The 25,437-nt window shown below is 40.5% G+C and overlaps 2 protein-coding genes across 23 annotated transcripts in view; both read left to right on the top strand.

Annotated features, from left to right (window-relative positions):
- LOC120551598 (ankyrin-3-like) overlaps positions 1-20,610 on the top strand; it is a 52,080-nt gene extending 31,470 nt beyond the window's left edge. The window contains exons 3-11 of the mRNA XM_039789085.1: positions 1,160-1,258; positions 3,760-3,858; positions 6,951-7,049; positions 10,499-10,684; positions 12,153-12,176; positions 14,966-15,064; positions 16,251-16,349; positions 18,141-18,239; positions 20,587-20,610. Coding sequence (XP_039645019.1) covers positions 1,160-1,258; positions 3,760-3,858; positions 6,951-7,049; positions 10,499-10,684; positions 12,153-12,176; positions 14,966-15,064; positions 16,251-16,349; positions 18,141-18,239; positions 20,587-20,610 — 828 coding nt within the window. The remainder of the gene's footprint in view (positions 1-1,159; positions 1,259-3,759; positions 3,859-6,950; positions 7,050-10,498; positions 10,685-12,152; positions 12,177-14,965; positions 15,065-16,250; positions 16,350-18,140; positions 18,240-20,586) is intronic.
- LOC120551330 (ankyrin-3-like) overlaps positions 19,774-25,437 on the top strand; it is a 72,582-nt gene continuing 66,918 nt past the window's right edge. For all 22 annotated transcript variants that reach the window (XM_039788667.1, XM_039788665.1, XM_039788666.1 and 19 more), the window contains exons 1-4: positions 19,774-19,839; positions 22,846-22,944; positions 23,693-23,791; positions 24,778-24,876. In XM_039788667.1, the coding sequence (XP_039644601.1) occupies positions 22,897-22,944; positions 23,693-23,791; positions 24,778-24,876 (246 nt within the window). In that variant the 5' untranslated portion in view covers positions 19,774-19,839; positions 22,846-22,896. The remainder of the gene's footprint in view (positions 19,840-22,845; positions 22,945-23,692; positions 23,792-24,777; positions 24,877-25,437) is intronic.

Raw genomic sequence — 25,437 nt, 5'->3', positions numbered from 1 at the left:
TTGCACCATGAGCTCGAGCCAAACACCCCCCCAGAAACTTTTTTCACCTGGGTCGAACATTGGGAGAGTTAGCGTTATCAGCTGAATAGCTTAGCGCAGGGGCTAATGGATCCAGTGATGTATCTTGTAAGTTACCCCACTAATAATGCCCGAAATGATACCAAACTTCTACACTAGTACAAACAGGTTGTGCACTCATAAAACGATGGATTGGAAAGTTTGTAAGTACACCAGAAGTTTATGAACACTTGCCTGCTCTCTTCTGCTAGCTGCTGCTGCTGCTGCTGCTACCTGCAGTAAGCCGAGTGCTTAGGGCCGTCTACAAATTACAACACCGAAAAGAGATGCAACAAAAATATTTATTAATTTAACTTTTTTTTTTTTAAGTAAGTGCTGTAGTATAACTAGCAGGAGACAAGTTATAATTGAGGTAAGTTTGGAGACATTACCTTATTTAATCATTAAATTAATAAATATTTTTGTTGCATCTCTTTTCGGTGTTGTAATTTGTAGACGGCCCTAAGCACTCAGCTTACTGCAGGTAGCAGCAGCAGCAGCAGCAGCTAGCAGAAGAGAGCAGGCAAGTGTTCATTTGTTTTCCCTGGGTCAGTATGTTGGAATTGCCTATAGCTTATAGCCTGCTGATGTTGTACTTCTTGAAGCCTTCACCTTCAAATTTGTAGACAGACATTGATATCTCCACAATGGCTGAACGGATTTTTACCATCGAAACTGCCTTGGAAACGCCGATCTCCCCTTTGCGCTTTTTGCGATTTGAACGGCGAAGATAGCCCCTAGCAATCTCTTACGAGGACCCTGGGAACATAGGGATGACCCCCAAGCACCACCACTATACCTACCAGTGGGCTTGGGTTTGTTATCCACAGACAGGCAAGTCTGAGAGTATTTAGAGACGGACTAACACATTGTTTGTTGGGATTTGTCAACAATAGCAAAAATATAGAATACTGCCAGCATAATACTGTAATAAATATTGTCATGACCATATGTTTGTTTTGGGTGTTTTATGTACAAAAGGCTTGGATTAAAGATCATATAATGTTCAGTGTTAGTAAGTGAACAACAAACTAGCTGTTTAAAGAAAGAGCATACATTTAATCTCTTGATTTTAAATTCTCCCTTTTCTATCTCCCTACAGAATGGTCTGAATGCTCTCCATCTGGCCTCGAAGGAGGGCCATGTGGAAGTGGTGGCTGAGCTCATCAAGCAGGGCGCCAACGTGGATGCATCCACCAAGGTGTGTGTGCCACCCAGGAGTCACGCAAACACTCACACAGCATGGATTCACACACACACACACACACACACACACACTGTTGTTTGCTTCGTCAGCTCCTTCCCAAAGTCACATTGCATCAGCAGAAATACAGGAGATGAATGGCTGTGTGTTAGCAGAGAGGTTGAGTGAACTGATTTAGTAAAAAGGAAATATTCTCGTTGTTGTTTACATGACTGTTTCCCACATACATGTTTCTAAATTATCTGACCGTGATGTAATTCCACACAGTAAATGTATCCATCAAGAGGAAGTAATAGTTACATTTTATAAGGATGCATCTTCGGCTAGTTACTCTTCTGGAGCCGGCAGTTCCGCTCTTTACTTCCATTTTATGCTCTTTCTAATCCACTACATCTCAGAGGTACATATTTTACTTTTTACACAGTTTTTCATCCCCTTCCTGTCCAGTGAAAACCATGTATCTCCAGATGTTTAGAGGCTGAATGTTTGTGATAAACTGAAGGATGAAGTGCTCCTTTATGTGATCTTTTATGTTACTGTTTTGGTCCAGTCCAGTGGTGCAGTCTAATGTATTTTAGTGGGTATACTGTACTATATAAATATATGGAGCAGAATGGACATATCATAGTGGGGGGTCTGGGTGTCCTACCCCAGGGATATTTTGAGCGTCATAGACTTTATTTCCTGCATTCCGATTTCTTGGAACCAATTTATGGTGGAAATACCTTTATTTAGCCTATGCGAAGGAAAACACAGATGACAATTCAAAATATATCAAAAATATAATGGAAAGTATGTTACGTGTCATTGGGTATTTTTAGGTGGGTATATGGAAATCCTGGAGCTTTCTTAGTGGGTATACTGCGCATACCTGCGTATCAAGTAGACTACACCACTGGTCCAGTCTTGCTGCTCTCATCAGCGTCGTTTCCAGGCGCAGCAGACCGCTGTTTTTAGTGAAAAAGCTGTTAAACCTGCTGAACGCTACTTGATAAGGTTGAACATAAAAGGTGAACAAAGTGGAGCATTTAGCAACTCAAAGAGGCAGAGATTTCCTGATTTTTTTCCGAGATATTTCGGGAATGGAGTCGTATAGACCAAAAGACAAACAAACACAAACTCCAGATTAACGCTGTGTGATGTGTTCAAAGTTTGTTTTATAACAACTTTACAAGATGATATTATGTCCGGGTTGTGCTTACAGCTTGTGACTGCTGCCAACAAAATTCAGTTAATGCAGGTTTACGTGCACATGAACACACAGACTGTTGAATCAGAGGTTGAAGCCCCAGTGTGTGCTCTCAGTGTTTCCTCTATGTTGATTTTGTAGTGGCGGCCCGCCATGGCAACATTTCTGCCACCACGTATCAGAAATGGGGCAGATGCACCATGTAGACGTTGCCTTTTTAAATTATCCTGCTGACATAATGCACTGCCCATTGCAATTTAACAACAAGTAGAAATATTCAGAGCTTATTGGGCCTGTCCAGTTTAACTCCACATACTGTTGTGTTGATGTACTTTATTGTCAAAACGTTCGCTTTCTTCCGAGTCGGGTTGTTGTTCGGACAGACCAGCCCCCACTGCTAAAAAAAAATCCTAAAGGAAACACTGGTGCTCTACTGCTGCATATTAACTCCATGAGAGGAAACTCAGTATGTAACATGTATATGCTTTCTTGTTGTAATGCAGTCTAGTAGTAAGAGAGGAAAAGCAGATAGAGCAGTTCAGATTCAGGAATGAGGGGAGGTGTGTATGTGGAGTTTCTAGTGGCAGCAGGGATGACAACATGGCAACAGCTGCTGTTTGGCTGCTATAGCTGACACATATACAACAGGTGCATCCATGAGAGGCTTAGTATATGCAACTCACTCGCATACCAACTCTACCTCCCAAATGTAATCATCTTTTTCTCTTCTCTGTACGTGGACTGGTATTTCCTTCACTATAGACCTGTACTGTACATATAACAACAAAACACCCTGTAGATAGGGGTATATTGATTGTGCAACATGAAAAAAGTTAATTTTAGGGTTTTTTGTAACTCCTTATTTTCTGTCTTACTTCAATGTGGGTATAATCATTTTTAAAGTCAAGTTTTGGAACCACAGCTCCTATAATTTGAGGGCTTTGGAGGCTGTAAACTGTTTTTTTTAGATTGTACGTTTACATTTTGCTGAATTGACACCAACAAAAGCATGCTGAATTAGCTATTAGCAGTTCCTATTTGCAATGAACCCATTAATGTACCGACGACTATCACTGCATTAATTTGATACTAAAAAAAAAACTTAAAACGCAACGATTCTCAGGCAAGTTCTGCAGTTATAAGAAGTGCCCTTTTTTGATGATTTCTAAGCAGATTTATGGACGTTTATTGGACATCTGAGATAATGATATCCTGGAGAGGTTAAGTCACACTGAGTCTAAAAATACTGTATGTGTATCATATCTGTGTGTTAAGGTTTGACTTCTGATTTCATGTTTTTTCTAAGCAGAAAGGAAACACAGCCCTCCACATAGCTTCCCTCGCTGGGCAGACAGACGTGGTGAAGGAACTTGTCACCCACAGCGCCAATGTCAATGCACAATCTCAGGTAAGACAGACACACACACACACACACACACACACACACACACACACACACACACACACACACACACCAACCAATCTTTGTTGGAAATCCATGTTGGAGTGTGTGCGTTCATGCAGATGAATGTGTGTGTGTGTGTGTGTGTGTGTGGGCTGAGTCAGCAGCTCTGCAGTGCTTCCTGGCCCACATTCAGTCGTCAGCAGACACATACACACACACACTGCTGTGCTCACCACAGTAACCATAATAATATCAACTTTAAAGAGGAACTATTATATAGCATTTTCAGGTTCATACTTGTATTTTGTGTACATGTTTACATGCTTTAATGTTCGAAAAACCCTTTCTCATACTGCCCATGGCTGCTGCACCTGTATTCACCCTCTGTGTGAGACGCTCTGCTGGAGCGCCTGTCTCTTTAAATCCTCCTCACGAAAAAACCTAGTCTGCTCTGATTGGCCAGCGTGTTTCCTGGAATCTCCGCTGCGCTCCAGTTCTGTTTCACTATTAGCAGCTGGATCTACTGCAACGGGGAGTATATAGCATAACTTTGTCCCCTATAAATTACAAATATAGGCTTCTAAACCCAATAATACACAACCGACATGCCCCAGCAGTAATGTGACCAGAAATTCGGGAGAATTTAACAACATTGGCAGCCAAGATGACATATTTTACTGCCGTTAGCATGTAGCTATTATGGTTAGCAGTGGAAACTTGTAGATATAGCAGCACTTTCTACAGTCAAAACTCACAGATAAAGGCTTTCAAACCAAATACTACATAAACAGAAATGTTTTAGGAGTAATGTGACCCGGAGTTGGGGAGAATTTAACAAAACTCGTAGCCAAGATGACATCTTTAACTTCCGTTAGCATGTAGCTACATGGGGCAATGTTAACACCGCAGTAGCTTAAAAAAAAACACACAAAAAAACTGTTGAAACCGGAGCGTTCAGAACGTTTTAGTTTACCGGGATTTCTCTAAAATACGTTTACCTCATTATTTGAAAATGCAACATTATAACATTGTAGATACGACAGAAAATACGTCCACTTTAAAGTGTTGGTCTGAACTGTAGAGAGGAAGAACGTGAAGTTGGTATTAATGAGCTATAATTTTTTGGTGCTGTACTGAAACTTATTAAATCATCATTTATAGTTTTATTATTTTAAAGAATAATTCAGATTACAGCAGAGAGCAGGGACAGGACTGATATGTAATTAATAAATAATACAGCATTTTTAATACATTACTGTCTCCATGTAGTGAGGAGTCTCTACAGTGTCCTTTTATCTCATAATCTATATTAAAGGGATATTTCATATTGTAATATATTCATATTTCTGTCTTTTTTTATTGGTTGGTTTGTCTAAAGCACTTTGTAACACTGGTTTTGAGAAATGCTACAATAAAACTTTTTAGTAGTAGTAATAATAGTAGTACATAACCCTCCAATAAAACTACACATATTAGTTTTTACATTTAATTTTTTGTATGGATTGAACAAATGAGATATGATGTGTTAATTAGGTGGATGTCTTTATACCTTTTATAGCTAGGCTAGCTGTTTCCCTCTGCCTCTAGTCCTTAGGCTAAAGCTAACCATCTTCTGGCTCTATATTTGCCGTACAGACATGAGAGTGGTTTTGAACTTCTCCTGTGTGTTTTCACTGCAGTTTTTCTCTTTTAAATATAAATTTGTTTTATTTCCACTGTGTCCTTCATCCTGCATTTTGACTGAGAAGGTTCAATTAAATGTATTATAATAAAATCTGTTGGTGCATCGACACCAGAATTAATACAAAAAAGAGAGGAGGAGGAGGAGGAGGAGGAGGAGGAGGAGAAGGAGCTTTTTTTTTGCACACTGAAATGATTTTTGAATCCTCGTGTTGCCATGGTGATCCGTTTTCTTGACCTTGTTCTAGTGTCGCACCATAACAACCACAACACAGACGCTTTATCAAAAACACCAGAGGGCAGAAGTGAAACGATCTATTGATTTAAAAATCTCAATATATATCAATTTCTAGATTTTTTTTTCCTCCCCCTAATCTCATCAGCGAGAGTCAGTGAAAAGTTCATCCACTTTTTTAACCACACTAGAGACCATGAGAAAAAGAGATACACAAAGTAAAACACACACACACACACACACACACACAAAAACACTTAAACTGCAGCTTGTATCTTTGCTGTTATCAGGTGTTGGTGTGTTGGTATGTACAGAGGTGACAGTATGTACTCCATGATAGCTCTGCTGGAATAGTACACTTGTGCAGTCGTAGAAGTAGGCGATCAAATCTTCAATCATAGCAATGTGCTGTATATAACAACGTTATACTATTATGTAGCAAACTTTCTTTAAATTCAATGAAGAAGCAATTTATAGATAAAACAACAACTGATGGTTTAGTCAATTAAATACCTGAAAGGTACTATCACATCACATTCCAGTCATGGAAGGCTTGTATCATGTCGACGCGCCATTCGTTTTGTTGTCATTACTTTGAATTCCTCATGGGGGCGGCAGAAACTACGCACTATAGCTTTAATGCAGAACATCCTGTAAACCATATATTGCCCTGAAGCAGTCCTGCTTATTGATTTTCAACACTGCCTGCAATGACCTAATGCAAGCAGAGAAATTAATGGGATCGATCATCACCTCCTGACCTACATTCTCAGTCTTTAATTTACTGTGAAGGTCCCATAATGTCCTAGAAAGGAACTGATGTGTAACTATAAGTTCATCTACACAACTTTTGAAAATGTCAGCAAATACAAAAGTATATCAAATATTAACATACAGCATGTAACGGAGACCTCATCTTGTAATTAAAGTAGGACTTCCATATCTCATATTTACAAGAAAAGATCTCATACTTCTGAGAAAACTATCGACATTTTGAAATAGTTTTCCTGGAATTGTGAAATCTTTTAAGATACGGAAGTCATAATTCCAAGATAAGGCCTCCAGTCTTCTTTTTCTTTGGTGATTGCATTTCTGTACATTTTGATTTCTTTTTCATAGAAGATTCAATGGTTACATCTAATGTTCAATCTGATTCAGTTTCTTTTCTCTTTTTTTTCAGAATGGCTTCACTCCACTGTATATGGCGGCGCAGGAGAACCACATGGAGGTGGTGCAGTACTTATTGGACCACGGCTCCAGTCAGAGCATCGCCACTGAGGTAAGATAATGTACAACGCATACACGTTTGTTTGCACACACCGGTGTTGAAGTCAAGACCACCTAAACCAAGACCAAGTCATTACCAAGACCAGAGTGTATCGAGACCGAGACAAGACCAAGACTTTCAGGCTCTGGGCTGTCACAAATGTGACAAAGACGTCCTCATTTTGGCCAAACCTCTCCATGGAAAGCACATTTGTAAGGCCAGTCCTAGAATATAAAACATGTTGGGCAGTATTTAAAACAGCAGTAAATATGTGATCTACAGTACACCTGGAATATGTTTGATTATAGTGGCAATAAAATACCAGAGTTTCAGTACGGATATGAAATAACAAAACTATTTCCAATACCCAGCGGTAAAGAAGAGTTCGATGGTGTTTTAAGCCTCCAATGTAGCCTTCCAGGCAGCTAACCCTAACCTTAACCCTAAACCTAACCATTGCCGCGCTGCCTGGAAGGCAACTTTAGGGGCTTAAAACACCGAACACCTAAAGAAGAATTCTGATCCTTTACTTAAGTAATTCAAAGTAGAAACACACCACAGTCCACAGAAGCAAAAGTAGGGCCTACTCATTTCGAGAATGGATCCTTTCATAGTGTTATAGAATATTATATTATTATATATAAATATATTATACTGTTTGTATCACTAACAAATACATGTAAGAGCATTTTAATGTTGTAGTTCTTCAAAGTGGAGCCAATTTTAAATACTTTGTAATGCTATTGGATAAATTAGTAGTACGGTACTGTATCGTATCGTATAAGCATACTGTATATATGCTTTTTAAGGAGAAAGTAACTGTAAGTGTCGAATAAATGTAGTGCAGTAAAAAGTACAATATTTCCTTCTGAGATGTACTGCAGTAGAAGTATGAAGTAGCATAAAATGGAAATACTTAATAATTATAAAGCTACAAATCCCATGAAAAAAACAGAACTTCTCTTTCAGTGCGTCTCAGCCGCAGACTTGTTATTACACGTAAGTCTTTTTAAACTGGTCACAAATGTATGCCTAATTTATAGTTATTAAAACAGGAGTACATACTGCATTTGTTGGGGACTATTTTCAGCGGCGGATTAATCCACACTTGGTGCTCTGGTACGTATTTAGGGCAGCAGGACGGTGTATGTGGGATTGAGTCAAAATAAACTAGTGTGTGTGTGTGTGCGTGTGTGCGTGCGTGTGGTCCTGCCCTCCTCGTCTTTCCTTTCATCTCTTTTTGTTTCTCCTCCTCCTCTCTCCTTCTCCCCATCCATCATTCCTTCTCCTCCTCCTCCTCCTCTTTCCTTCTCCTCCTTCATCATTCCATCTATTGTCTGCCTCCTCCACCTCTCCACTATATCTCGCTGTTCGCCTTCTTTCCTCCTCCACGTCTTCTCAGTCTCCACCAGTGGGTGACATGAGTGAATTATTCATGTGGGGAAATACATATCCATGTTTGAAGCAACTCACAGTGTTTAATAATTCATATTTCAGCATAGCATGAGACAGAATAGATCAGAAATCCTTTGTTTAAAAAGAAAAAGACAGTTTTTTTTATTTTTGTACCACGGTGCAAACTGTAAAAATACTGTATTCTGCAGTCCTATATTTGTTGTGATTAATTTCTCTAATTATGATCATATCATTATATTTCTGTTGCAATGAAAATAACTTGTCTGGTCTTTGTTTTGTGTTATTGTGTGATCATGTTTTGAGATAATTCTGTGTCAGTGAGAGGAAATTCTGCTGTGTCATTGCAAGTTTTGAAACTTGAAGATAAAGATCAAAAACCCTCTTAGTGCCTTTTTGTTCGCTGCTGCTGCTGCTGCTGCTGTTGTCGTCGTCTCTTGAAGTATTTTTAGGACATTAAACAGACTTTTTTCTGAATCCATAATGAAGCAAATGAAACAGGAGGGTAGTGCTTTGGGATGGCTTCATAAAAAAAAAAGGCTGTATTTAAGCATTTGAACGTGTTTGTGTGCCTGTGGTGCAGAGATGCTCGTGGATCTGATTATGAATGTGTGCTGGCACGGGTGTGTTTGGTTGTTTGTGTGTGCGATCTCCGAGGAGAGCTTCTGCTTTGATGTGTGGGTGTAGTGATGCTGAGTTGGTTTTATCCAGACGGTCGGCGTCCTGTGTAAACACACACAGGCCTGTGCACACGCACCCAAACGCACACATCCATAATCTCTGTGTTGTTTTTCTTGTGAGGAATCTTTCCTTTTATTTGATGATTCATAGATACTGCTGCTAGTAGCCTCTGCTGTGTCTGTCATTTATTATATTGCCTGTGTGATTGGTTATGTATGCAGTAGGATGCAGTTATTGTCATCTTTTGTTTTCTTCGTGGTTTGTTCCCATCAGCAGCAAAGTTTCCTCTCGATTTCTCATTGAGCGAGACGCTGAAACTCCTACTCGAGCACTTAAACTCTCTTCAGAGCGTTAGCTTAAATGCCTTAATTGACAGATGGTTATTGGATTGCCCTGTGCTCATTAAGCCCCTTTCAGACAGTGACCCTTTTATGTTAATCTGATGGCAATAAAAAGGGATAGTTCAGATATTTTGAAGTTGGGCTGTATGAGGTACTTATCAATAGTGAGTGTATTACCTACGGTAGATACTGTAAGTAGGTGGGTGGATGGATGGATGGATGGATGGATAGATGGATAGATGGATAGATAGATAGATAGATAGATAGACAGATAGATAGATAGATAGATAGATAGATAGATAGATAGATAGATAGATAGATAGATAGATAGATAGATAGATAGATAGATAGATAGATAGATAGGCAGTTGGTAGCGCCCAGTTTGGAGAAGCAGGCAGGAGTCTGTTCTGATGGGGAACTGAAGCCGTTATCTATGCTCTCTTCAAAGCCACCAGACTCCTTTGACAAAAACATTAATTTTACTTCGCAGAACACAGGCAGGTTGCTGGTCTACTGCTGCCTTGATTGATTAGTTTGTGTTATTGTGTGGCGTTGGTATTTTAAAGCAGTCACACTTTTAAAATGTCATCCTAAATTACAGACAGTCAGAACTTTCAGACTAATTTTATTATTTGTCTTAGTTACACTGCTAAAGACAGACTGGCCACATCAGCTGCAAGCAGACAGATACTGTTGTGTCAACCCCAGCTGGAGGTGTTTGGGAAATCCTTTGCAGAGTTATGCATTTCTGCAATCACTGCCACCCTTTGACGTGACAGAAAAACACAAGTTGTCTAGACATGTGAGTTGACACTCAGAAGCAGCCGGAGGTTGAAAGATGCAGAGGATAAAGTAATGCATGAGCGTATTGACATACAGTATTATCCATAGTCAGTGTATTACCTACAGTAGATGGCTGTTGGCACGCAGAAGCATGCAGGAGTACCGCCACGTACGCTAAGCTATGTTCAGCTGTTGCCAGAACGTGGAGTATTCATTTGGTCAACTTTTGCGTTTGGTTCACAGGATGGTTTCACTCCCCTGGCGGTGGCATTGCAGCAGGGCCACGACCAGGTGGTTTCCCTTCTGCTGGAAAACGACACCAAGGGGAAGGTCCGCCTGCCTGCGCTGCACATCGCCGCACGGAAAGACGACACAAAGGCCGCCGCGCTCCTCCTCCAGAACGACCACAACGCTGACGTGGAGTCCAAGGTACGCTCTCTGCACGATAGGCTGGACTACAATTCCCATCGTGACCTACTGTGGGAGAGGGAGTGATTTTGGTTATTTTTGCTTCCGTTTAAGATAGTAGGCTTGTTCGTGATGAGCCAGTCCTGCGCAAAATCGATCAGCGGCGATCGCCGCCCAATGCATGGCGGTTAGATTTGTGTCCGACTTGATCCCGACTCGCTCTGACGTCATGCACACGTGGGCAGCGATAACCTCACAAGATCAAGGCGGCCGCAGTTTTGAGAGGCAGGCGCCGCAGTTGCTTTCCACCGACTGCAAGACCTAGGGGGACCCAGGGCATGCTGGGAAACGCCGGCCTCTCAGCTGATCTAACTGCTGATTTGGTTTAGAATCGACTCAACACAGTGACGTTTTTATATAAACTTTTTATTGCTTTTGAATTGGAGGGATTTTAATTGCTGTTTGTCTGATTTAAAAGGCTTAATCTGTACAGAACACGTGTGGCTGATGGTGACGTTTAAAAGTCAGAGAGACTAAATCCGTTCAGATTACGGATCATCTACAGTCTGTTGTTTATTGACATCAACAACAGATTGCATGTAGAGCATTTTCACAGCTACTCTGTCATAATAAAAACAACTGGAGACTGGGTACAAGCTGATAAATGGGTCTGATAACATTTTAATTAAATCGGAATCGCACCTAACAGGATGTGAGTGTTTCTGTGACTTCCTGTTCAAGGCTGCTGGAAACAGATGGAAACTGTCCGACTTGACTGCGGCGTATTGTCACTGTAGTGAAGATGCACTTCTTCTAAAACTGAACCTACACCATTGTCTATTTAAAATAATAAATATAAAATAAAATGAATACATGTAGCATATTGCTAACTTTTCAAGACACCAGTTTAGTGAAAGGAAAACCAGTAAGACGCTTCCATAAGTCATGGTATCGTAGGGTTAGAAATAAGTTTTATTTTTTATTGATGGTGAACTTTATGGTGATTTTTTTTCCGGTTCCAATTAAGAAAGCGTTTAAATCCTGAAAATGGTTTGTTGTGGGACAAAAAATCCAAGAAGCGTTTACAGTTCTGACCCGAGTTTTTAGACGTGTCACAACGTAAGTGCCACTCAGGAAAAAGAACAGTGTCGTCTTTGTCTTTGTTGGTCAAAAACAAGAATGCAGCAGGTATAGTTCCCATCAACGGTAGTCCGTCTCAGTGTAGAAACAATAACAGACTACAAGGTTAGAGTCTCAGTCCATCATCCAGTTATGTGTACTTCTGTTTGGTTACCTTTTAGTCTTCATAATCTCCGGCCATGTTCTCATTTATCCATCCTACAGCTTGGTGCAACCGTGGTGTTGGTGTTGTAGTTGTTGTGGTGCACTAACCGCCCCATTCTCTCCTCCTCCTCCTCCTCCTCCTCCTCCTCCTCCCTCTATTGGTTCCTTTTTGTTACCCCACGGCTTCCCCCCGTCTCCCTTCTAGATGATGGTGAATAGAACAACAGAGGTACATCTTCTCTTCTCTTCTCCTTCTCTCCTTCCTCTCCTGTCATTGTACATCATGGTCACCATTGGAAAGCCAAAGCCTTCTGTCTGCTAGCATGAATGCTAAATGCTGGCATGAATGCTTTTGCTGCTGACACCTGTGTGCCTGCTGTTGTTTAACCTGCATTGCATTTTGACGTTGCTTTGTGTGTGTCCAGTGGCTTGCTGCTTTAGAGCAGAGATTTTAAAAAAAGAACAGTAGACTTAATGTCTTACTTACTGTTACCTTATGTGTACCTAGACCTTTTAAAAACCATTTAATTTGGGGTGAAATTACCTGGAGCCAACAACTACAATGGCTTTCTATTTTTAGAAACACTTGTTTCGTCCATATTAATTGCAGTTTTTCCCACTTTTCCCAACCGATATTAAAGTGCCGACAATTAAACTTCCCGTAGATGTTTTCACTTTAAAAGCCATCCAATAACGGGACAGCTGGAATACTTTTAATGTGAAAATGTCACGGTATGTGCGTTCACGGTAGCCATAACCTCAATTAAGAAAAACTGTAAAAGTTAATGGGCTTTATATAATAGGTGAATGAAAATGGCAAAAGAAACATGACTCACCATAAATTAGTGCTATGGAAACTTTACATAATACTGAGTTTATCAAGACAACAGGTAAAGATGGAGGAAGTTTTAAGTGAAATAATAAAAACCTTTTCTAAATAAAGGCGTGGTTCTCTCTGAATTTACCATATGCATAATCTTATCCTGTGGAAAGCTGCTGCAGCAAAACAAGAAGAAGCCTCATTTGCATTCAACTCGATTGAAGCATTGAATCAGAAAACATTTCTTGTCAATGTGATTGTCACATGAAAAAGGCAGGAGTGACCACGTCGCTGCTATAGCTTACTGATTAATATCAGTTATATCTCGTTTGCTTGATCTGTGAAAAAAATCAACTGTAACTGCTCTCTAACGGCTACTTCTTGTTATTTGGCAATTGTGCTTCAGCTAAGCTAACCAGCTGCTGGGTTTAGCTTCATATCCATTGCACAGACATTAGAGTGGTGTCCATCTTCTCATTTACCGCTCTGCAATAAAGCCACAATTCAAAAGAATAGAAGAGAAATTCAATATCTCAGTAGAAGAACTAACGTTTTGTAATAATTAATTTTTAATGCTCAAAAAAATTAGTTTCTGTTTGTGGTTTGGCCAGAAAAATGACTGGCATGTGTTGATCCTGAGTGCCAGATCATTTAGCCCTCACCCGGCATGTTTTTGTCCACATTTACTGTAAATAGTTCAGTAAATGTATTTGGCAGTTGTATTAATAGCTATTATCGAAAATACTTAGTGCAGGTTGTTATCCTTTTCCCCCATGACTTCCCTTTTTCCATCCACAGTAGCAACTTTCTGTGACGTGATCCTCCTGTTACAATAATCTTTGTGACATCTATCAACTAGCTTTTGTGGAGCTTTTGTTCCTCGCACTGCTTGAGAGATTGTATAATGCTGTAAATGTCTGAATTAACTTAAATTACATTTGTGCATGTGAGGAAAAACTGGGAAGGCTGAAGTGACAATAATGGATTTAGTTAAACTTTAGCATGCCAATAGATTTTATTGCATTTTTTAGCATTAGCCTGACATTGTGCTGACTATCCTTTAAGGTAATGCTAATTACTGTCACTGTGCCCAGAAACCAGTTTAATCAGCTTTGAATAGAGCAGCTACTCGATTACATGATCAATAGCATGTTGACCTTTCCTGTTTGTTGCTTTGGAAAAGTAAAAACGAAGAAGAAATTAAACCACTTTAAATAAATCAAGACTGAACTTTCTAAGATTATCTGAATAAGTTAATGATTTATATTTTATATGAAAGACCGAATTTGAGCGATATAAATTTATCCAACCTGATTACTTCAATGTCTTAAAGGTGCTGTAGGTAGGATTGTGAAGATCCAGGACTTAGCCAAAACATTTTAACATCAACAACTTCTCAGTCCCTCCCCCCTTTCTGCTAATGCCCAAAACGGTCTCCTAAGCCCCTTCCCCCACAAGGGAGAATGAATGCGTGTGCATGAGCAGTGATTGACACGCAGTTAGACACACCCGGCCCTGATTGGTGCATCTGAACAAGGAGTGGTGGATTTTTGCAAATCGCACTACAGGCTGTAGGTGGTGCCAGAGGAGCCTTTTTTTTTAAGTGACCTGCTTCATGTAGTTCTACTCGAACATAGGGTCAGTTTCAGCAAAAATGACAGAAAGTTAGTTTTATAAGTCTTACCTACTGCACCTTTAAAGTTACCTAAAGGTTACAGGTTACTGGTTTTCCTTAAAGCAGCCATTTTAAACCTAGATTGCCTTTAACTAATGCAGATGCATGCTCACCTGCATGTCTGGCTTTTGTATTTCCTGTTAGATGAAAGTACAGAAGAGTAGATTTATTTATTTTTTTTAGGAATTGAATCCGAAACTTCAATGGATGCTCTAATTAATAATTACCGTTGCATGATTTTCATTTGACAGGAAGTTAATCTGCTTATGTTTGCTTATATTCATGATTCTTTTCACTCCGGACCTGAAGAATGTCACTGTAACTATAACACAAGAAATATGTTTTGTTATAAAAGGAAAATCCGGCACTCAAAGCATGTTTGACTTCTGCTCAGCCCTCGTCTGCTCCGTTAGCCTGCTTCTGGCCAAACCCAATGCTTTGCTGGTGGCTCATTCAAAGAGCTGTTTTGCTTGCTCTGTTTTTAATTGATTCTGTTTCTCTTTGTGTCTCTCGTCCCTCTCAGAGTGGTTTCACTCCTCTCCATATTGCGGCTCACTACGGCAATATCAACGTAGCAACACTCCTGCTTAACAGAGGGGCAGCTGTGGACTTCAAGGCGAGGGTGGGTACTTCGCTTGAAGATTGAAAACACACACACACACACACACACACACACACACACACACATACACAAACCTTTTGAAGTGAGTGCTGCTGCAGACACTCACTCCAAGACTCATATGAGAAGGCGGGACTGTGTGTGTGTGTGTGTGTGTGTGTGTGTGTGTGTGTGTGTGTGTGTGTGTGTGTGTGTGTGTGTGTGTGTGTGTGTGTGTGTGTGTGTGTGTGTGTGTGCGCGCGCAAGACACACTAACACTGATATACGTAATCCTACAGCTGTGCCTGTCACTCTGCAGGAGGAAACATATACATGTTGTCTGTGTGCTATATGGTCCTGGAGACTACAGGATTGGATGTTGAGTTTATGGGAGTTGAAGACTGGGTGTGTCTCAAATAATCAGTGGTGGAAGGAGCACTCAGATGTTGTAGCAATGCCACAGTGTAGAAATACTCTGTTATACATAGTATAAGTAGAAACTAAAACGTTTGTTAAATTAGGTAGAATTACTCAAAATGAAATATAGAATAACAACCAGTCATGTCCTTTAACATTTACTGCAAATTATGTGTTTTGTTAGCCTGACAAGCCAGACCCACATCAATTACATTTGCTGCCGCTAGGGTGCGTCTAGATTTCTAGGCTAGTGTTTTGTTGAAATTATTGGAAAACACACTGGCAAAGAACACAGAGAAGCAGTCTGTAGTCATACAGACGATTCTCTCTCCGCAGTCCATAGTGTCCTATCAAAACCTCCTCCTCCTGTTATAGAAGGATACAACGGAAAAACCAAGAAAGCAAGACAGTGATTGAACCACAACACTGTGCAGCTGCTGGAATAGTTATATTCCCCCTAGAGGGGGATATTTATCCATTTTCCTCCTACACGGTCAAATAAAGCCCTTTTTCTCTGGTTGAGTAAGCAAATTTCAAGTGAAATGTATTCAAATGCTGCAGGCACTGACAGGCTGTCTGAAATGTGTTTGACAGCTTCATTTGCAGTTTAAATGTGTTTGTTAGCCCATTGCATGCACAATGTCATACATTTTCATTACGTAGTTAGTTTCATATGTGAGCAGAGTTAGGATGTTTGGTCTTCCTGTTGTGTGATTTTCCTTTTTCTTCTTAAAATAACTAACAACTTAAACTGGGTGATACATGAGGAAATGATGCTTCTCTTTCTCCTCAGAATGACATAACACCGCTGCACGTAGCATCCAAACGTGGGAATGGCAACATGGTGCGACTGCTGCTGGAGAGAGGGGCCAAGATAGACGCACGGACCAAGGTGAACATCCATACAAAAAAAAAATCTACATTTTTAACTGATGTTAATATTTGAAGGTGTTTTTGCTTCCATTTAGCACTGCGCATAAAGTTAGAGGTTTGTAAAAGAGATATAGAGTACAGAATACATTCTGGTATGGTCTTCTCATAATGCAGCTTGATAGTGTTGTGCTTTTTTCAACCTTCCAAGCCCTACACATATGTCTTTTTTTCATTTTTTTATTCTGTTTATTACATTTTTTAAGGACAATTGTACAAACAATACATAAACCAAAGTAGTAGTGCTACAGGACTAGTCCATATAGCAAAGAGAAATGTGACATTATTAGACAAAATAGGGCACTCTACTTGCACAGTAATGATAATAATATTTAATAATAATAATAATTTATGCTTTATTAATCCCGCAAGGGAAATTACAATGTTTTCACTCTGTTGTTATTATACACATTGCACACACATGCTCAGTACCTATACGTACATGCACTAATGGAGAGATGTCAGAGTGAGGGGGCTGCAGCTGTCAATCGACAGGCGCCCTGAGAAGTTGGGGGTTTGGTGCCTTGCTCAAGAGCACCTAGGCAGTGCCCAGGAGATGAACTGGCACCTCTCCAGGTACCACCCCAGTAGCCTCCAGTAATGGTGACAGCAATAAGTAGAATACACAAGTCAACCCCATGGCCATTAGTTCCAGTTCATCATATTATCTATCTATTCAAGTCCAGATTATAGTCCACTCCCAAAAGTTCCGTTGGCCTCTTCCACTTATGCAGAAAAATATGAGTCATTTTCTTGATGTAGTGTCCAAGTTTTTCCAGATTCACAACCAGAGATTTCCACAAGGAAAGAGAAAGAGACCATTTCCTGGCTAGCATTAGAATCACGTCTTCATCTTTTTTAAGAGAGACAGGAACCTTCCTGAGCAGGCTACACCTGAGACGGTATAGAACCGAGACGCCCCAACTCAGAATAGTTTCCTGTATCTGTGTCCCGTGGGCTCCGCCACGCCCACGCCTCTTTAGGAGACTAGCGGCAGGTCCTGAGTGTATTGATTCCAATGGGAGAAGTGAACGTGAACACAGATTATGAGCGATTCTTTCGCCCCATAGTCAACAAAGTATATATTGGACCCATTTTTCACAAGCACATTCTGACACTAAAATGGCATTTTTCAGACGAACACATCAGGAGAAAATTTGTTTTGTTTGAGACCTGTTTCCGTCTTACGACCAAATTCTCGCGAGATCTGGCACTACATGTTAAAACGAGGCCACGCCCATTTTAGGAGACAAAGTGTGTACCGTTTCATACCGTTGCCGCTGGTTGTAATGACAATACAACAATTTGTAGCCCCTTAGCTTTGTCCATTTATCTTACAATAGGGGCACATACAGTACATATATTATATCATCATCTCTAAGGTGTCAAAAGCAACTTCTTTTGTCCACCTTTTTTAGATAATTCTTTGGGAAATTTTAGCCTTTAATAGACAGGACAACTGTAGACAGGAAAGGGGGAAGAGAGAGGGGGAAGACATGCAGCCAATGGCCGCAGGTCGGACTTGAACCCCGAGCCGCTGCGTTGAGGCCTGAGCCTCTGCATATGGGCGCCCGCTCTACCAGGTGAGCTACCCAGGCGCCCGTCCACCATTTTTTGTTTAGGGATTTTCTCAAGCTATAGACGTGGAAGTAAAGGGTCACTTGCAGTGCATTAACCCCTGCAGTGAAGGCTTCATTGTGTTGCTTAAGGACCCTGTTGGTGATGGTATGAAGTTCACGCTTTGTTTTCCCAGGACGGTCTGACTCCTCTGCACTGCGGAGCCAGGAGTGGTCATGAGCAGGTGGTGGAGATGCTGCTGGACAGAGGAGCACCGATACTATCAAAGACAAAGGTACACCTCCAACCTGTGTGTGTCGCTTTATGTTTTATTCTCTCCCTATCGTTTCTTACTCACCTTTTTCTTAAAGGTCCCATGGCATGAAAATTTCACTCTATGAGGTTTTTTAACATTAATATGAGTCCCCCCAGCCTGCCTATGGTCCCCCAGTGGCTAGAAATTGCGATAGGTGTAAACCGAGCACTGGGTATCCTGCTCTGCCTTTGAGAAAATGAAAGCTCAGATGGGCCGATCTGGAATCTTCTCCTTATGAGGTCATAAGGAGCAAGGTTACCTCCCCTTTCTCTGCTTTGCCCGCCCAGAGAATTTGGTCCACCCATGATAAAGAGAGAGGCATCATGGCTTTGTGGCAGTTGGTCAAGGCACAGAAATGGCACATCCTAAGGAAAGGTCATTGTGGGACTGGCTCTAGTGGCTGTAATTCTGCACCAAGGCTGAATTTCGGGGAAGATACTTCAGATACAGTATTAGGGGCCCACTAAGGTCTATATAAAAGAGACTTCAGATACAGTATTAGGGGACCACTAAGGTCTATATAAAAGAGACTTCAGATACAGTATTAGGTTCCCACTAAGGTCTATATAAAAGAGACTTCAGATACAGTATTAGGGGACCACTAAGGTCTATATAAAAGAGACTTCAGATACAGTATTAGGGGACCGCTAAGGTCTATATAAAAGAGACTTCAGATACAGTATTAGGGGACCGCTAAGGTCTATATAAAAGAGACTTCAGATACAGTATTAGGGGACCACTAAGGCCTATATAAAAGAGACTTCAGATACAGTATTAGGGCACCACTAAGGCCTATATAAAAGAGACTTCAGATACAGTATTAGGGGACCACTACGGTCTATATAAAAGCATCCAAAGAGCACCATGTCATGGGACCTTTAACTCTTCAACATCCCTGAACTGCATTAGTGGAAGAAGTATTCAGATCAGTAAAAAGTACTAATACCACACTGTAAAATACTCTTGTTAGAAGTAAAAGTCCTGCATTGAAAATGCTACTTAAGTAAAAGTATGTAAATGTATTTACATTAAAATGTACTATAAAGTATAAAATGTACGCCCAAAAGTCTTACATTTTACATTGAAATGGAAACGTGTTTAATCTGGCTCATCATTTCAGCTGTTTCACTTTTTGCTATATGTTAGCTACTTGTATGTAAAACAATAGTAACTTTTTTGTAACTAAGCTTAAACTTGTAAAGTAAGTAGAAAGCTATAGTTTTCATATGAAATGTTTCTCAACATTTGAATTTAATTACAGTACTTGAGTAACTGTAGTTACATTCCGTCACTGCTGAACTGTATGAACTGAATCTCTGTTTCCATTTGTCTTATCTGCTGTTACAAACACTCTGAAACATTCCCACCCAATAGTCCCACTGCACCATTTCTCCGCACCACATGGCGACGCAGGGGAGACCACCTCAACCGCGTCCAGCTGCTGCTGTACGCACGCAGGGCGCGTTAACGAGGTGAACGTAACGACCACCGCCGGACTGCGCGCACGCCCCACCGGCGCCACTACAAGGTGGCAAAGGTCATCGTGGACAAGAAGGCCAACCCCAACGCCAAGGCACTGGTAGGGGACGGAGGAGCAGGAGAGACGCTTGATCCTCTGTAGCTGTAGAAATACAGTGGACTCAGCTAGGCATGGACCGGTTACCGGTTTAAAGGCGTACCGCGGTTTAACCCCCCTGTTGTCCACGGGTCAAATTTGACCCATTTTCAAAGTTTCTATATGAGAAATTTGGTTTTTTTTCAACCAACTTGTCAAAAAATAAAAAACATGGATGGTTCCATACAACACTTTTCACAAGTAAAACGAATGATTAATTCACTATTTTCATTGAATTTGGGTGTTTTATTCAATTGTATGGCATTTAAAAAAAAAAAAAGGAAAAGAACATTGAAAGAAATTGACAAAAAAGCGACAAAAACGTTGGGGAAAAAGCAACAAAAATGTCCAAAAAAAACGTAGAAAAAAACCCGACAAAACCATCTTTAAATTTTGACCCAGAAAAACTAAAAGTTGCATGGTCAAGGGGAAGACAACACAAGGGTTAAAAAACGGTCACGGTTTCAAAACCTCTCAAGTTTTCCGTCATACCGTTCCTGCGTTAAGGAGCTGTTTTTTATGAGTTGCCATGGACAGAAAGTGCAGTTTAGAAATCTCGTCTTTAAAAATAACATGCATTGTGTTCAATGGAGAAAAAATATGTTGTTTTTTTTACCCAGACATTTCCAAATAATACATTTTAAAGCTGTAATTGCAAAACCCAAATATTGTGAACCGTGATATTTTTGCTGAAGGTTTTCATACTGTCAGAATCTCACACCGGCTCATGCCTAGACTCATCAATCATTTATTATGAAGTTTGGAACGGAATGGGAGGAACTTAAAAGGGTTTAAAATCAATCTATGAATTGATCTGATCGAGAGACGCGGAAGGTTTTAGGAAAATGAGGCAAGCAAGAAAGAGAAAGAGGGGCTTAAAGTGGCAGAGGGATGGACAGGTACAGAAAGCTAACAGATGCATTCATTTATTTGATAGAAAATATGATTCTTCTGCCTATTATGTGGTCTATGATACTGTTACAAATGTTATCATCGAATTGCTTTGGTGGGTTATAATCAAGCAGTGGAATGAAAGCTGGACATTTTAGGGAGAATGGTGGTCTGACCTTTGTGGTTTTTAAGCCTTTTTTTTCCCACCTCACAGACAAAATGGACTTTTGTCCTCAGTGGTGGAAAAAAAAGGAAAGTCTGGCATGAAAAGAGATTAATTCCCAGTGTGTGGTTTATTAAACAGATTTCATTTCTTTCTCATGAGGGTGTCTCAATACCAGAATTTTAAACCTCAATACAATTCCAGCATAAAAGAAACAATACTCAATCCCTCTTTCCTTACCACAGAGAAAAGATGAGAGATCCCCAGGCACGCAAAACAGGATGCTTTTTGTGCCTCTGCTGCCAGTCCCGTGGTGGGTTCACTGCTGGACAGAATGGGGTACACTTGACTTGAAGGTATCTACATAAGAGTGGCAAGACTGTTGTGACACATGAACCCTAACCCTAACTTGTCATGACAAACTGAATGACACTTAATGACAGAAGCGTTATGTCATAAACGTTTATGACTTGTTTATAATGTTTATGACACGTTCATGACCGTGTCATGTCACTCTTATGTAGATCCCTTCAAGTAAAGTGTAACCCAGAATGGCACAAAATGGCACAGGTTGAGGAGCGATTGATTTTCTTCCCGGTTGTTTCGTCTGTGCAGCCTTGGGTTGAAAATCGAATTGTAGATGTGTGTGGTTTTTTTTTATAGCTTTGGTGCTATCGATACATTTGAATGTATAATATATACATATGTATGTATATTATTATATACGTTTATATATATTATAAACGGAGATTGTATCATTTGAAATGTGGTATCGAAAAAGTATCAAAGTACTTTTGACCTTTGAAAACCTTAGTTTCTCATTAGAAATGATCATTAAATAATACATGAATCACAGCACTCTTAAGAGGACGGAACAAGAAGTGCATTTTATATCTCTCTCTCTGTGTGTGTTTATTGTGTGCTTCTGTAGCCTTAACAGTAATGGGATGGGGAAGGGTTCACACTTGAGCCATGTTTAAAGAGTTACGGAAATGTTACTGGGGTGTAAGAGCCTCGTAAGAAAGTGCCGTGTGAAACTACCAGCACATTTAAGTAACAAGGTGCACGTTTTCTCTGAAATTGGAGTATAGAATAGATTAATTCCTTCAGAGATTGGAATTGAAGCCGCAGTGTTGCTCCAGGTTGTGGCAGTGGAACGTTTACAGTAAGTGTCTTAATGATATCATCTCCCAACCAACCAGAAATGTCTTCCTTCCTTTCAAGTCTTTCATTTCCTCTCTCCCTCCTTTCTTTCCCTTCTACCTCACCTCCCTACTTTTTGTTTGTTTACAATAAAAGAGAGAAATAAGGGGCTTTAATGGAGAAGAAAAGGCACATGAAGGGAATAAACGAAGGAAACAGACAAGGAGACTAAAAAGAGACTTTATAATAATAAACACTGTCTTGGTGTAAGACAACCATCTCTGTTCTGTAAGGGGAGAAGTCTGGGTGTGGTTAGAGCACTGGGACTTTATAGCCAGAGAGAAGGAGAATGAAAAAAAAAGGACACGGAGGGGAAAATGAAGTCATAGGATTGAGCCAGAAACCTCAAAGTCAAGTGAGTAAGGGAGGGAGGGAGGGAGGGAGGGGGCAGAGCATACGTGTTGGCGAGAGAAGAGTGAGTTGTAAAGAAAAGTATCTATTTCAGTCTATTTGAATCTATATATTTTTCTTTTTTTTACAGCTTTAGAGTCGAGTCAATTATTTCCACACATGCTTGTCTGGTTTGCATGCAGAGGGGTGAAGAGAAAAAGTGAAAGAAAGAGGGGGGGAAAGCTCAGAAGGTCCTGCTTTGTGCTGTAGTTTCCATTCGGTGTTCCAGACTTATCTTCCGCCAGCTCTGCTAGACCCGCAAAGAAACACACACAAAAGTTTTGGGCTATTTTTATAAATATTTTGTTTTTTGTTTTTTTTAGAATGGTTTCACTCCTCTGCACATTGCCTGCAAGAAAAACAGAGTCAAGGTGATGGAGCTACTTCTGAAGCATGGAGCGTCGATACAGGCAGTCACTGAGGTAGGTGTGTGTGTGTGTGTGTGTCTGTGTGTGTGTGTGTTTTAAGTGCAATCTGTTTTAAAGTTGGAGTTATATCATTTTTTTTACCAAAGTTACATTTGTCGCCACAGTGGTGGAAAGTAATCAAGTACACTTTTTTGACTTACTTGTACTTCACTTTCTGCTCCCTAAAACCTCAACTCCACATCATCTCAGAGGGAAATACTGTACTTTTATCCCACATTTATAATACAATACTTTATAATTTATAATATAATACTGCACACGCTGCTCCATCTTATGAAGTAATGTTGTCTTTTACTGAGTCCTAAAAGTCTTATTTTCTAATTAAACTGAGAAAGAACCTGCCATTCTTGTGAGATGAATTCAGCCGCTTTATTTTTTATTTAGAGCGGCAATCTCTTATTCCGTCTAAGAGTTCCTGTAACCAGTCGATTTCTGTCGGAAACTGGTTGAAATAATGTAACTAAAAGAAGACTTTTAGGACTCAATAACTTAATATTGTGCAGTGCTAAACAAAATATGGGCATCTAAAGTTAAAATAAGGTCCACCAGCATTAACAGTAAATGTTCATGCTTTGATAATAATAATCAAAGAATGGGTGTTTAAAACTCCGATCATTCTGCATAATGAGTACATTTTACTGATATCACTTCTGTACTTTTACTTCAATTTGCAATGGAGTATTTCACAGGATTATTTTATAATTTCTCCGCTCCTCTTTGTGTGTGTCTCTTCACTCTACAGTCCGGTCTGACTCCGATCCATGTTGCAGCATTTATGGGACACGACAACATTGTGCACCAGCTGATCCACCACGGGGCTTCCCCAAACACAAGCAATGTGGTGAGTTCTGTTTCTCTCTTGTTTCTGTCTTTCTTGTGTCCCTCCCAAAGGACATTGCACAGTTTCTCTTCTATAATCCGCAGTGGTTGAAAGTAGAACTTGAGAACTTACAGTAGGCCTACCTATACTCAACTGTACTCTGATAAAGAGACATACAGTATATTACCCTTAGGAGTTAGTGGAGACCACAAACAGAGCTAAAAGAGAGAGAATATTGGACTTAATTCATCAGGTGGACACAAACACAACTCCAAATGACCTTTTGATACTTAAAAGAGGATGATATATCCACACACCTGAAGCAGAGCATTTCACAGACAGAGAGAGAGAGAGAGAGAGAGAGAGAGAGAGAGAGAGAGACTGATACAGTCAAACAGAAAGTGCTGTCACACTTTGGAGCAGACAGTGGAGAAAACCCTCTCTGTAGTTCGGGCTGGAGGAGAGGAAGTCTATTAATGCCATGTGCATGTAAGGAGAGGACCTCTCACTCTCATCTCGTCCGTAAACGCTCATCTTTAGGAGCTACAAACTCTAAAACTACTGACCCTGTTAACTCCTATATTAAAGGAGCAAGAGGGATGAAAAAAAAGAGAGGGATAGGTGGGAAAGAGTTGAAAGAGAAGCAGAGAGTAATGAGCAAACAGAGAGGGGAAAGAGTGCTGCACATTCAACTCTTCAACCCCAAGTATTTGGTCGCCCACGCCATGTCTGTGGCCAGGTTACCGTAGAAACGGAGCATTATGGCACTCATTATGGTGAGTTGGGTGTGGAGAGAAAGGGGGTCTCTCTCTCTCTCTCTCTCTCTCTCTTTCTCCCCCTCTTCTCTCTCTGCCTCCCATCTAAACAGAAAAAAAACGTTTTCATGATGGAGAGCAGAGAAGAATCTAAATTTTGAGATAACTATTAATCCCTCTTTGTTGATTGTGTGTGTGTCTGTGTCTGTGTGTGCCTGTGTGTGTCTGTGTGTGTGTGTGTGTGTGTTGCAGAGGGGGGAGACGGCGCTGCACATGGCAGCGAGAGCCGGACAGACGAATGTGGTCCGATATCTGATCCAGAATGGAGCACGTGTCGATGCCAAGGCCAAGGTAGACCACGTGTGACTGCAGACAAAAAGCTTCCTTTTCAATCAAAAACACATTGAAAGCCGTACAATGGCAGCCACACAACTGTTTTGTGTGTTGGTTCGAGGCGCAGTCAAGATATTGTCACTCAACGTGTGCCTGAATGTGTGGTTCTGTCTAATTACTGATTGATTACAGTGCAGATCGATTCCTCTTGTGTTCTTGGTCTCATTCTAAGAAAATAATGCTTTGGAGGGGGGGCTATTTTGTTGTGTTTGTATTCATTTTAATGCAGCAAACATCTGCATTTAGTTTTTTTAGGATTCACCTATTCTGTAATAAGATGTTTGACTCTTCAAGCTGGGGTCAGCAGTTTTCTGGAAAAGGCTAAACAAACGGCAGAATTTTAAAATGCAGCCCTCCTCCTGTAGCTCTCCCCGCCTATCCTTCATACAGTAACCTGTAGGAGGACTAGTCGTTCATTTAAATCATCCCTCTCATAATTGTGATCCCGATGCCGTTCTACAGCGGAGAACAACTGTCCCGTTTTCTCTGTAAAGTCCTTCGAGATGACATACTGTGATT

Source organism: Perca fluviatilis, chromosome 21 (genome assembly GCF_010015445.1).
Source record: "Perca fluviatilis chromosome 21, GENO_Pfluv_1.0, whole genome shotgun sequence".
NCBI classification, from domain to species: domain Eukaryota; kingdom Metazoa; phylum Chordata; class Actinopteri; order Perciformes; family Percidae; genus Perca; species Perca fluviatilis.
The sequence above is the reverse complement of the archived record's forward strand: the minus strand, read 5'-3'. Positions and strand labels throughout refer to the sequence as shown.